This window comes from Colias philodice, chromosome 19 (genome assembly GCF_061535455.1).
Source record: "Colias philodice isolate Cphi_HAF_F1 chromosome 19, ilColPhil1 Martin Lab GWU primary, whole genome shotgun sequence".
NCBI classification, from domain to species: domain Eukaryota; kingdom Metazoa; phylum Arthropoda; class Insecta; order Lepidoptera; family Pieridae; genus Colias; species Colias philodice.
Window position 1 is genome coordinate 7,217,038 of NC_143104.1, and position 14,601 is coordinate 7,231,638.

Sequence of the window (14,601 nt, forward strand, 5' to 3'; positions counted from 1 at the left end):
AGCTGTATAGTCAGGAGATGGGTAACACTATTTTATTATAGAATTTTTTTTTGTATCAAATCAATTCATTAAGAATTCCTATATACCTAATTATACAATCGGATGTACTCTCCGAGAATGGTCCACAAACCTCGACCACACAACGTTTTGCCCATTAAATTATTCAACTTAATAATGCTAAACTTTTAATGAGCTACTGTGATTTCTAACAAACAGCATTTTACAAATTCTAATTAAGCGTGAAAATAAATATGCAAATAACGACAAAATTTCTGTAGACATCGCAAATCAAAACGAGGGTGGTGGAGCCGATGTTTAATTATGTAAATAAATTTTCATGCGTACGAAGGAATCGTTAAACCACCAGATGAGCCTAGCCTTTCGATGTTGAAGTTTGAATAAAGAACAGCCCTGCGGGCAGCTTGAAACCGGTCGCCAATCTTTTTTTCTTATTTTAAAGTCTCCCTCATGTTTAATGACTGGCATGCTCGTTTGTTTCATAAAATTATTATGATTAAAAGCCTCCCTGCAACGGTAAGCCAAACTCAAGCAAACCGACGTTTAGTAATTTAAATATTCACGTAGGCAGGCTATACTTTTTTAATCGTTTAGCAATCACATTGTGTAATATATTATGCAATGCTTGTGGTAGGTACTCGGTACATTCAACTCGCATTTACGTAAACATCTCGAGGTCGGTGTTTCTTAGTTCCAAAACATACTTGAGAGCTAAGCTTGAGGCCCTTGAAATTATTGGTGTTTTAGCTTCACAAACATTTTGTTTAATAAAAGAATACGCATACATTTTTTTATAATCAATCGTTACAATGGCACTGCTCTATGCATCTATGACTCAATTCTTAAAATTTGGCAGTAACTCAAAAAATTGGCATCCCTTTTATCACCTAATCGTATTATACAATGCAAGCACAATATCTCATAATATTCTTTATGCTCGTCCTCATAAACAGAAATGGTCCCTAATAATGATCGCAGTCGAGGGGAGAGAGCGCCTCACCGACCGTTACGGTCGTCGGATATGTGACCGCTGCATTTTATTACCACTTTACTCTGCCACATAATCGACCTTCATGATGAAGGGCTTCTTTTCATCTAATCGTCGTCAGGTATATTCCGGCCAAATTAAATTTTCAATGTGCACTTAAAACCCATCTGAAAGAAATAAAAAAAATATAGCTTCGAGTTTTTGATAGCATTAATGCTGATGTAATTTTTTTTTGTTGCAGGTTGAATTTCTAGAGGCATATTGCACACCTCGAGACACAGCGCGCAGATCTCCACAACACAAGCGTCGCTCGCGAGAACCACGTCGTTCACCCGACACCAGATGGCGAAACGATTCCCGTAGACAAAACTACGATTTTGAAAGACGACCATACGAATACGAATCAAGGAGATACTTTGGAAGGGAATACGACGCAGATTCAGGAAGGCGGCCATTTGACGCTGAGTCAGCGCGAAGGCGCGCGGATTACGAGTCGGCCAGAAGGACAGACTTTGATTTGTCTGCTCCCGAATCGCGTAGAAGAAGTCCTGAGAGCGCGCCCGAGGGTTCTGCAGACTCCCCACCAGAGCCAGCGCCGTCTGCTCCTTTGAGACAGGAACGACAATCGAGACATCGTTCACAGCAATATTACGAGTCTGGTAAGTTTAATACTATATCTTTAGAAATCAGACCTTTAAAATAAAGTCGTATATGAGTAACGAATACATAATACGATACAAATCACTTGATAAACAATTATATTGAAGTACGTGTATACAAAATATTATTATAAAAGTAGCGACGAGCTCATCTCCGAGGAATGAGGACAAAAGATCCTTTCTTCTTGCAAAACAATCGCGGTAGAGTCTTGTTAAAAGCATTGTTCTCGAGGCACCAAACTATCCTGTCCTTCCCGTCCATACACCTGGAAAAAAGTAAAAAAATGTTAAAAGCATACACTTATAAATTTCACATGTAATAAGTTACAAATATACGTAACATTAATTAGTGTATCATTTAATATTGTATTATTATTTCTCATGACAATTAAAAGGACAGTTATTTAAACATCTGAATACGTATTTGTAACATTTCGTTCTGGATTGATTGAGAGACATCGCATCTCATGCCTCATTTCGTTTCCAATAGTGTTGTGGAAACGTTCAACTAGTAGTTTCAACAGAAGCCGATTGGACGTCCACAATTAGGCGGCGGAGCTAATAAAACCTGCACTAGCAGTGAAGCAACAATGGCAACTTTTAATCAGCCTTTTTCCCGTTTGTTCGTCTAGACTGAAAAAATCTCGGACGTAATAAATAGAGGCTTTTGATTGCAATATTTCACTGTGAAATCATGACTTATCTCTCTTCTACTATAACCAGATTCTTTATTATTTGCGTAAGTCGTCATCGTCGTTGTAATTATCGTATTGTCATAAAATAATAAAAGTTAGTAATTCTCTTTTAGAAACATTATTTGGCTGTATGTTTTAAAGTACCCTTTATTTTTAAACAGAATTTATCCAAAAGACAGAATAAGCCGAGCTAACGCGGACTTAAATGGTTTCGGATTCCACCATGTATGGTTATTAACTTAAATCGGATATCCGCTACGTGTATGATGATGTCATGTCATTGCTATGTTTTTCTGTATGGCAGTATTAACTGAATGACAATACGTTTTAATCTTAACCGTTATGGTCAAATAACATTGCTTTATCTCCTCTAATATCCCAACTTTGAAAAGACATTAAACATGTAAATCGTGGCAATTCAACAAAATCGTGCTCGTAGGGCACACGTCCAGTCACGCGGAAACGTAATTACGTCACCTAATGACGTCACTTTACACACCCCTGTCACTAATAGACAATTTCGTGTTTTAGGAACCGTTATTAGAATTAGAAAGCTTCTAGTTAATTTTAATGTCTTTCCCTACGCATCTTTAAGTAAATTGCAATGATTCGAGTTAATTTAGATAATTAATTCTCGTTCAAACTTTAGTTTAAATTGTAAATTGAAGAATGTGAGCTCTCATTAGTCATTAGCCAATAATGTCTAATTGGCAATATTCGCCAACGCTGTTGCTAGGCAATTTCCCTGTAAGGGTTTGTCGCGGCTAGAGGGCTAAATCCAGGCTTTAACATGCATTCAGAGGGATGCCTTTGTTGTTCGAAGCAAGGAATTCTCATTAGGGTATTCCTGCTTGCTTTTGAAATTACATTAGCATCGTATGCATGAGGACATAGACTTTTTTTCTCGAGGAAATCTATGAATTTGTCTCATTATAAAGGAATAAATAAACACACATAGTAGTCTAAATTATATCTTATGAAGTAGATAATCTGTATTAATATAATAATACATAGATGTAAATATTATAATAATTTGCTTATATAATATATTATTTTTGTCCACAAATTTGAGCTGAGAAGTAAAGCTCGAACGGCTATGTTCGATGTTTTATTTGAAAAAATCTTATTTGAAATACGTTCAGAAAAGATTTAAAAACTCCCTCGTTTAATATGAATTTATTATACACAATATGTGCACATTCTCGTTTATTTTTAAGAGACTACTTGAGACGAATCGTGGTCTCAGACTTGAAGGATGTTTCTAGCTCGTTACTCACATTTTATTCTTAAAAGCCTTTAAATTTTGTTGGATCTCGTCATTTAATCTCAACTTATGTTCATAATTGTATTGTTATGTCAAATCGGGATATAAGTAGGATATTAATTTTGTTTTTTTTTTATTGTTATAGAATCATCTACAGACGACCGGTCGTCCTCAACAGAAGAAGAAGAGGAAGAAGACGAGTTCGGTGAATTCGATCCATTTGCAACTGCACCGTCCTTGCATTCGCCTGACAGTGGACGTTCTGATCCACGTTACGCAAACGCTCCTCGCAGAAATCCCAGTCCATATTATTACGGCGATTTGTTTAAGACTGCACCGCCCCCACCTGCACCTTCAGCCCCAGCAGCATCCTCGACGTCATCTTCACGAGGAACGCGCTACAGAAAATCGGCTAGTCTTGACGCCCCACACGTTGCTCAAAGACCAAACCTGCCAAAACGCTTTTCAGTGGCTGAAGATGGCTTTCGTGAGCTAGAACGATCGTCATCTTCGTCTGGAGAGAGCGCGTGGATGCCGCCGAGGCGTCGTGGGCGCGACGCGGCCGGCTGCGCGTGCGCCGCGCCCGAAGATGTAGACGAGCACCGTCCATCTCGTAGCGTATTTTATGTGCCGGCGCCTTTGCCACGCTGGCCACAAGAGATGACCACTCGACAGATATATGAGACCGCTTTTGACTGCAAAATCGCACGCTCCGACGATGATTTGGATGATTTTGACCGCGTTAGTAATCATCCGGCCTTGTTACAAGCCGAAGAGCGTAAAATTATATCATCAGCGGCATCAGCTTTTGAAGCAGTTGAGCGGAGTGAACCAGACTATAAAGGACGCCGCAAGGTGACTATGAAAACAGATAGCGTCCGGCGCTCAAAGATACCAACTATACGACAGAAAAGGGAAAGTGAAAATAACGCATTAGCATTATCAGAAGACTTAGAAAAAGTTCATATAGATGATGAAGAGCGAACAGCGTCAACATCGCAACTTCCTTTCCGCGGCTATACTCCATCGCCGCCATCAACAGCGCCTTTACCCACAAAATTTCAGCAGAAAGATGGATCTGCCATGAATAGTATAAAAAGCGCCCCAAATTTGCCTCAGTCGCAACCAGCTCACCCACGTCTGAAAGACTTAAGATTACCTGTAAAATCACTCAGGGCTCGAGACACGCCCACAAGTAGTGATGCTAGTATGACTGATGTAAAAGCGTCTGTTTCTACTGAATTAGATGTTGGACAACGTCTACGAGATTCAAGTCGGGAATCACGTGATGGTGATGATGAAAGGGGGCAATCAAAGGACGGTATTTTTTTAGAGATTAAGGGTCGACCCACTTCCGATTCAGACACACCAGAGTTGAATCGGTACACGGGGCCAAAGGGGGTCGGCCCTATAATGGAGTTTAAAGGCAGGCCCGGTATAGCTCGCCCTAGACGAAAGTATTCGAGCACTGAGAGCATGGCTACAAGTAGCAGCGGAGGAAGTATGGAATCCCTAAGAAGTAGCAATAGTGAAGGTGATAGAAGCAGCAGTAGCTCTGAAGGTCGACATTCCTCTTCGCTAAGCTCGCACAGCTCGGATTCTGGCAACGTTCCTTTTGCTAAATCACACCATATGCAATTAACGGGGTTTGGGCATCATCCGGCTAAACTGCACATTTTAAGCCCTATATCTGATAAATCTTCACAAGAACCAGCATCGGAAACATCTGACAATAATAAGAATAATAATTCACAAAAAGTTTCTCCGGAAGACGTAGATACGGGAAATACTACGATCCAAACAACTGTAGAAATTGTTCAGAAACCTAAACGTCGTGCATTACAAAATAGGAATTTATTGAACCTTACTTTTAGACATTCAACACCAGGTGATACAGAGATTCAAGGGTCGGATAGTGGTATATCAATACACTCCAGAGAGGGTGTTGATTCCAGGAATGCTTTCATAAATTTTAAGAACAGCAATACTGAGGAAGCACGTAAAGATGAAGACGTGGATCTTTCAGATCTACCATTTGATATGCCAAAACTTCGTAGACGACGGGCTGAGGCTGAAGTTGATCTACGAACCTTGCCATTTGATATGCCAAAACTGCGAAGAAAGTTACGCGGCCAGTCCCTACAGTTAAATAATGATTTCGGCGAAGCTATATCTAACGCTTCATCGAGTCAAAGCGTACAAGACCTAAATCAAGGTGAGTTATTGCATTATTTTAATAGAAAAGAATAGGAAATATCATTTTCTATTATCATTTATTAACAAACATAGTAAGAAAAGGGTCTGCCACATTCAATTCACATTTATTGTAATTTGACGTGACTTTTACAAAATAATACCGATTAAGATACATGACTGAGATTGCACCGCACAAAATATTCTGGTAGGACGCCCTCCCGATATTTAATTTACTAAAGTGCCTTTTGAGGGAAGTTTTTCTTTATGCTGTGTGCAATTTGTAAACGTACATTCAAGTTACGGGATTTTGGTAGACTTGTGATTGATACTTTACGAGAAGTGACATATATTACTTACATTGAATCTAACTGAAGTTGACAGGCTTTCCATTTTCAGTTTTACTTTTAAAATTGTGTCAATAATGAATATATTATTTTTTAGATAAGCATCGTGAGAAGCTTACATTAAATTTCAACAGTGGCAGCAGTGGATCAAGCGGTTCTAAGGGATTGCACTTAAATTTGGGACCCATAGCTCCACCTCGAGATTTAGTTGATGCGTCTCTTCCACTTGACCGACAAGGGTAAGTTTCAAAGATGATTATTTATTTATTTATTTATTTAGCCTTTATTAATCCATGACATTTCAACACAAATTACAGCAAAGTACACTTAAGAAGATAATATTAATATTTATCATGTAATTTGGATTAATGTCCTGGCCCCTTTCGGGTATAGGCCTCCTCCAATTGTCCCCATTTCTTCCTGTTGCCAGCTACCTTCATCCAGTCTCTTCCCGTCAATTTCAGGATATCATCGACCCAGCGAGCCTTTGGTCTGCCTTTCTTCCGCTTGGCTCTTGGACCTATCCACTTCGTGACCCTTTTTGGCCATCTTTCATCAGAGTAACGGGCGATATGTCCAGCCCATTTCCATTTTAGGCGCTGTGCATGTTGTAAAGCGTCTAATACTCTGGTTTTTTTCCTGATTATTTTGCTGTTTACTTTGTCTATGGTCTTGATGCCAAGGATACTCCTCTCCATTGCCCGTTGACACGTGCGTATTTTCGACATGGTATTTTTGTTAAAGATCCAGGTTTGGGCACCGTATGATAGACAGGGCAACAGGCTTGAATCCATTACTTTTTTCTTTAGCTTCATTGAGAGTTTTGATTTTAATATTTCCTTGTTACTCCAGTATTTATTCCACGTCAACTTTATTCTCCGGTCTATTTCATCTTGATGTCTTGTCGGTTTAAATGATATTTGTTTTCCAAGGTAAATATAGCTCTCTACGTATTCTATAGGTGTTTTGTTTATCCGTATAGGTTTCCTTATGCCATTGGTTGCTACTTTTGTTTTTGAGGTATTCAGTTGTAGGCCTACACTTGCACTAGCAGCACTTAGTTCTGTTAGCATTTCCTCTAGTTGGTTTGATGTTTTAGCGAAAAGAACTATATCGTCCGCAAATCTAAGGTTGCTGAGGTTTTTTCCTTCTATGCTTATTCCTTTTCCTTTTTTGTTCCAGTCTAGGTCTTTCATTAGGTTTTGCAAGACAGCTATGAAGATTTTTGGTGATAGCGGGTCCCCTTGCTTCACACCTCTGCGGATATTAAATTCAGCGCCTAACCGATCTAATTTGACGCGGCTTGTACTTTTTCTGTATATATCTTTGAGGATGTTAATGTATACGTGTGGGAGGTTCTGATGCTCTAATGCGTCCCAGATACTCATATGCGAAATGGAATCGAACGCTTTTGCGTAATCGACATATGCTATATATAGGTTTTGTTTAAATTCAATATATTTTTCTATCACTTGTTCTAAGGTGTGTATGTGGTCAGTCGTTGAGTATCCTTGACGAAAACCTGCTTGTTCGATTGGTTGGTGCTCTTCTATAGTTGGCTCTATTCTTTTCACCAGGCACATTGCAAATAGCTTATACAGTGTTGGTAGTAGGCTAATAGGTCTGTAGTTATTTATATTAGCTGGGTCTCCCTTTTTGTATATAAGGATTATCCTTGATTTTGCCCATTTGGTAGGAATTTCTTGTTGTTCCAGTATTTTTGTGAAGAGAATAACGAGTGGACCTATCAACAGATGTTTTCCAAGTAGCAGGGCTTCGTTCGGGATATTGTCAACACCCGGGCTTTTATCTTTTTTTAATTTTTTGATTTTAGACATTATTTCTTCTTCATTGAATGGTTGTATTGATGATATTTTTTCCTTTGTTTCTAGACACTTTTCGTAGCTGTTGTTTGTGACAGATTTATCATCGTATAGGTTTGTGTAGAAGTCGGAGGCAATTTTTACAAGGTCCTGTCTAGTTTGCAGTTTCTTTGTGGCTTTTTGCGTATTTAATGTCGGGATCCAATTTTTTTCTGAGTTTAACTGTTTGTATGCTTTCTTTTGGCTTCCTGAGGCTAGTAGGTGGCTTTCGATAATATCCAGTCTGTAATTTTCATAATCTTTTTTAAGTAGTTTATTTGTAATTTTGTAGAGTGATGAAAGTTCCTTTTTATCTTTCTTAGTTTTTGAAGGTTTGTGTTGTAGTTCTATGCGTTTTTTAATTAGTTTTTTAGTTTCTTCTGATATTATTTCTTTCTTATTTTTTATTGATGTAATGGTTTTTAAACTTTCTTGTATGGATGACTCTATTTTTTGGTAGTATGATTCAATGTTATCGTTAATTTCCCAGTTGATTTTTTCTACTTGATTTCTTAATGCAGAGAGATATGTTTCTTGTGATTTCTCATTTGATAGGGTGATTGTTGGGGTTGAGTCAAAGTTAGCTCTGCTTTTCTTTTGTATATCTAGAGATATTGTTCCTCTTAAGAGTCTGTGGTCGCTCGGAAACGAGAGTTTATTGATGATTTCTATGTTGGTAAATAGTTTTGGATGATTACTCAAAATATAGTCTATTTGGTTTCTTGTCTTTTTATCTGGCGTAATCCATGTCCAAAGGTGTTTTGTATTTTTTTTAAATATTGAATTAATTATTGTAAATTTATTTTTTAGAGCGTATTGAATAAGTTTTTCGCCTCTGGAATTTCTTTTACCGTAGCAGTATGGGCCTAGTATTGTACTCTCTTCCGGCTTTCTTTGTCCTATCTTCGCGTTTAAGTCTCCCAATAGGATAACTTTTTCCGATGTGAAACTCCTGGCTTTTTCTATATCATCATAGAAGGCATCAATCTCTTCTTCGTTTGCATCAGAGGTGGGTGCGTAGATTTGTATAATAGAGATTTTCATTGCCGTAAAGCGTAGATTTAGCAAACAGACTCTATCAGATATGCCTATGTAATTATCTATATTATTTTTGTATTTTTTCTTAATTAAGAAGCCAACTCCATGGAGTCCTTTAGATTCTCCGGTGTAGCAAAATATATGGTCTTCATCCTCAATAATGCTATTGCCATTTCTCCTGACTTCAGCAAGACCAATGATGTCATATTTTATTTTTTCTAGGGAGTATTTTAACAGTATCATTCTTTGTGGTGATAATAGGGATTTCACATTATATGTGCAGATATAGAGTTTGTGACATGTTGGAGGGTTATAGTCTAGATCTCTCGCGGTGACAAGCCGTGTTGGGAGATCGAGAGGGGGCGGCGTTACTAATTGCTATTCTGTACTTTGTTTTGAACCAGATGTTTGTGAAGGGATTTTTTCTACAACTGTAAGCGTAGGCTTTTTTAAAATATAGTTATTTAAATTATTATTAGTCTTGTTTATCTTTGTAGGCTGTTTTTGAGTTATTTTATTTGAATTGTTAGAGCAAGTTGCCATTTCAGGGGATTCAGATAAGCTCCTTTTTTTATTTTGGGTTTTGTGAAATTCTGAATGTTGATTTTTATTTTTTAATATAACAACTTTGTCATATTTTATTATAGCATTTTTGCCTTGTTCCCTTAACATCGCTATTTCTCTTTGTAATTCTTTTCGTTTATTGAGCACATCTAATGGAAAGTCTTCTTTTATGTAGTAGGATGAGTTTTCTAACATCTTTTTATTTTTTAGGATTTGTATTTTCATCCCCATAGTAAGTAACGTAATTACAATGGGTCTGACTTTATCGCTTTTAATTCCAAGTCTTCTCACGGATTCAATGTAGTGTTTTTCGCATTTGATGTTAAGTGTGTTGTTTATGATATCTAAAACTTTTTTCTCCAACTCTTGATAGCTTGTTTCTCGCTCTTCGACTCCGAATATTAATATATTTTTTTTCCTCAATTTTTTCTCAAAATTGTCAATTTTCTGTTTTTGTGATTCTAATTTTTGTTCGAGTTGTTCATTTTTGGTTTCTAAATGCTTAAATTTCTCATTTATGTTATTATTGATGGTGTCTTTGATGTCTTCTTTCATGGCTAGCATATCGACTTTTTGTTGTCTCATTTCCTCTTGCATAGTTCGCAACATCTCTTTAATTTCGTCCATTTTTATTTTAACGCCCTCTGTTGGTGTATGGCCGAATTATTCGAGAAGGCCAATAACGACCTACGACGTAGTTCTTCAAAGTTCTAATAGATGGCAATCAAACCAAGCCGATAGATGGCGCTTATGATAAATTTGTTCGCTCGGAGATGACTAAGCAATGGATATAATTTTAGGTTATTAAGTTTATAATTTCTCTATTTGAACTTAGTCTCATACGATTAGCCGTTTTTTCTATGCAGGGGGGAATCGCGTAGACCACAAAAAGTAAAGATCGGCACAATATTATTATAGCACCAAAAAAGTTCCTTTGTTGTTATTGATAATTATATCACTTTGTTCGTGTTTATAATCGTTCAAACTTTTATTTGAAACACTGAATTTAAAAGTTTTTAGCACTAATACACTGTGATTTCACTTTATTTTTACTTTTAAATAATATAATTACACTTTGTTTACGGAGCTAATGTTTACGCTGTCAAAGTAGCGCCCTCTCAAAGATGATACGATATAGATAATATTTAATTACTTTCTTTTCATTTTCTCTTATCTTTTAATTTGTCACTTCACTTTACTATGATATGTTTTGTTTATGATATTGATTATATTAATAGGGTCTATACTATATTAACTAGGTATATATTTTTTTATTACAGGTGGTATCATGGAACGTTGTCGCGCATAGAAGCTGAAAGTTTGCTCAGAGATGCAGAGGAAGGAGCTTTCTTGGTTCGGAATAGCGAATCTGCTAAACACGATTACTCGCTTAGTTTGAAGTGAGTATAAAATTTTTTATCGTGTAGACAACAAATATCATCATATTCATATCAGTATAATATAGGTACTATCTCGTAGATAAAAATGAGTCATGATATTAAATTGTTCGTTTTGTTTCAGGTCTACCCGTGGTTTTATGCACATGCGTATATGTCGTGGAGGTGATGGATATACTTTGGGAGGGGCCTCGACTGCATTTCCTACAGTGCCTGCTTTAATGAGACATTATGTTACGGCTCAAAGGCTGCCGGTCAGGGGAGCGGAACATATGGCTCTGTCGACTCCACTGCCTGCCGTTATGCTTTGAGAACAGAAGGAGACTGTGGACATTGTCCACCGGGTTTCTTCTGACACGCAATCGACTTATTGGCGATTGCTTGAGTCGCTCGAGTTCATCCTGCCAAAGCCTGGAGAATTGAAAGCCTTCGGGTCGGAGGAGGAAAAATCGCCAATGATTTTAGTTGCGTCCGCTATCAGGATTCAGTTAGCATCGCATTCAGACGGGTGTAAATATTGAAGCAAGTTTTCGTTTAGAAATTTTTGATACATTAGCAATTGTATGTGTATCTCTGTATAGTTTTAGCGTCCAGTGAATAATACCAAAGAGTTCTAGGATATGTTTAGCTATTTTAAGGGGCTTTTGTATTTTAACCGCTCGCATTACACTCTTTCTTATTATGCTAGTCCATACACCGCAGCAACCTGTATTCTTAAATAATTTATTAGTGAATGTAATCGACTTATTTATTTCATATTCATATTATTATAGTTATTATCAGAACGTAGTTTTGTTATCGATTGCTATTAATTCATTACAATCATACTAAGATGTGTAAACATTCATTTATGTGTTTATTTATTGACGTAAGTGATAAGTTCGTGATGTAACCACAAGCAAATTTATGTATTTTTATGTGTTTTATGTACATAATTTGGGGCCTAATTATATTACTGGGCTTGGTTTGGCGGGTTCGATAAATAAGTACCGTTCATGCACAAAAATCAGAACAATATCTGATTTACACTAACTGAAAATAATATAGTCCACATAGTCCGTTCGTTGACTTAAATAGTATTAAAGTGGTAGTGATTCATCGTTTTCAAGGCGGTCACGAATACCGTATCGATTTTAAGCAAGGTACAAACTGGTACACGCATTGTGACAGACCTTTAACTATTTATACCGTAATAGACTAAGGAATTTTCATTTTTGCACCGTAGTTATTAACTAGTTTTTCATCCACGAACTAAAATATTGAGCTTAGATTAAGAGTACAATTTAAATACATACATCGTTTAATTTATTCATTGCAAATCCTTTGAGACGTCAGATTGCAATTCTATGAAGAATACGTCGCAGTCACAACAATTCATCGCCATACTTGATGTCATGTGTAACGGTGGGCGTTATATATAAAAAATAACCGTAGTTATCTGTTATGGCACATAATGTATGCGTAAGTAAGATCATAGAAAGATTGCACATGTTATGTAACAGTCACTTTGACTTATTTATATTTTTTGTTACATTAGATGTAAGTAGAAATACCTATTTATGGGCCTTGTGTTATGAGGTTTTCATTTGGAAAATATGGTCCAATTCAGATACTTCATTGTCGCATTTAAGGTTAGAAAAATAATTTGTTTAGTAATTTTCTGTGATTTAGTTTGATATAATGTTTGTAAACGCCAAAAACTGAAATAAATCTATGTGTACGCATGTTTTATGAGTTATTTCAATGAATTCTTGAATTGATTCAGAGGATTAATCAATAAGAAATGCAACGTGATCTCAAAATCTTCCTCTACTGTTCAGTTACCTTAGATTTAATTTTGATTAATTTGTACCTGATTTTGACTAACACTTGTTTGAGACTTAAAATACGTTTTAACAATTTTGTTACGTGTATAACAATATATTTAGGAGTAATAGTAGTTTTATATGGGAACGAGCGAATTTTTATGTATGTGAGACATTTTAATATGTACTAAACCACCGCAAAGCAGCTTCTGCAAGCGTGCAACTAATTTTAATATTTAATGTACGATTTTATTACTAAGCAACTGCGTAGGCGATGTACAATAAAAATTAATGCGTTTTCTATGTTCCAAACTGGAAAACCTGTATGGATTGCAAAGAATCATTAACAAATTCTATAACTACAATCTTAATAGACTACATATCAAGTATTTTACTTACAATTTGTTAAATTACCATCTTACAGAGTACTTTTTCATATGCTTACCATCAAAGCTCGATTCAAACTTGAATATTCTGTTCATCTTCCAGAACAAGAGCCATTCTGTAAAGATTATGAAATGAATTATAATTTATTATTGTATATCGCCAACAATTATCCGTTTAATATTTAACGTAGTAAGTATATAATGGAATGTAATGATAGCATGGAAATTTCTGGAAGTCTTAAAACGTGTCAAAATTTTTCATAAAACGATAGGTTTTGGTCAAATGTTAGGTAATGTTATAGCTTATCGTAGTTATAATCAAATATAATTTTGAAGGTGTAGTTTGAAATAAATGACGTAATAAAAGTCTTGAAAAATATGTTTTGTTTTCATTTTAGCTGGATCAGAACCCTACTTCAACTGTTTTCCTTTAGAATTGAATATCTATGATTATAACCTACCTTTTTTATAGTGGAGAATGCATTTTGGCATACCCAGAGCGCTCGGGGAAAGGGCCCCTTATATCCCATAAAGATATAAGGAAATTGAAAGTGACAAAGTTTATCTTTCTATATTCTCTATTTCCTGATTTTTTTTAATAGTCAGAAACAACCAAAGACTAGTAAGTATCCATAAAATTATGGCTAAACTTTAAGGTGTCATTTATTACGGCCTATACACACAGAACCAAACAATAAAGCTGCTCTTAAAGCGTTCAAAATTGGTTTGAAAATAGTAATAAGCTTTTATTACTATTTTCAAGTTATAAAAAGTACATTAATTATGTTCTATAGTGTTCTAGTCTATACTATTCTACAGTTTTGAAAAGTTAGTCACAAATAAAAAGGATAATAGAACCTTACTTCTTATATTTAAATTCATGGCACTACAGAGAGTATAAAGTAAATTTTCTAATAAAGTAATTTAATAATTAATCTTGCTAATATAATAAACGTGAAAGTTTGTGAGGACGGAAAGATGTATGTAATGTTCCCCTTTCAAAAGATACCCACTGAACGGACTTCTATAATACTTGACAGTGATGAACATTTAGCAGAATAATACTAAACTCAGACTAATAATAATATACTAACTACGTATACAACTAAACTAAAGAATTACTTGTCAGTTATCCGCTGGCGGCTGGTTCAAATCGCGTGAAACCGCGCGCCACAGCTCATACGTAAATTATATTTCGTTAAATATAATCCTTTTACCTCTCATGGCAAAAAATTAAAATTAATAAAAAAAACTTCACTATATATCCAACATAAAATAAAATTGTTTATCACGCCATCTACGGGATACCCCCAACACTATGACATTACTATTAAGCATTCACCTGATACACGTAGTACTTAGTAGATGGCGCTGCTAGGTAGCTT

The 14,601-nt window shown here is 36.0% G+C and overlaps 1 protein-coding gene across 2 annotated transcripts in view; it reads left to right on the top strand.

Annotated features, from left to right (window-relative positions):
• Nucleotides 1-13,593, top strand: part of hwt (SH2 domain-containing adapter heavyweight) — a 156,954-nt gene extending 143,361 nt beyond the window's left edge. For both annotated transcript variants that reach the window (XM_089707166.1, XM_089707168.1), the window contains 5 exons: nucleotides 1,248-1,665; nucleotides 3,770-5,839; nucleotides 6,262-6,403; nucleotides 10,909-11,028; nucleotides 11,150-13,593. In XM_089707166.1, coding sequence (XP_089563292.1) covers nucleotides 1,248-1,665; nucleotides 3,770-5,839; nucleotides 6,262-6,403; nucleotides 10,909-11,028; nucleotides 11,150-11,336 — 2,937 coding nt within the window. In that variant the 3' untranslated portion in view covers nucleotides 11,337-13,593. The remainder of the gene's footprint in view (nucleotides 1-1,247; nucleotides 1,666-3,769; nucleotides 5,840-6,261; nucleotides 6,404-10,908; nucleotides 11,029-11,149) is intronic.
• The last annotated feature ends 1,008 nt before the right edge of the window (nucleotides 13,594-14,601 follow it).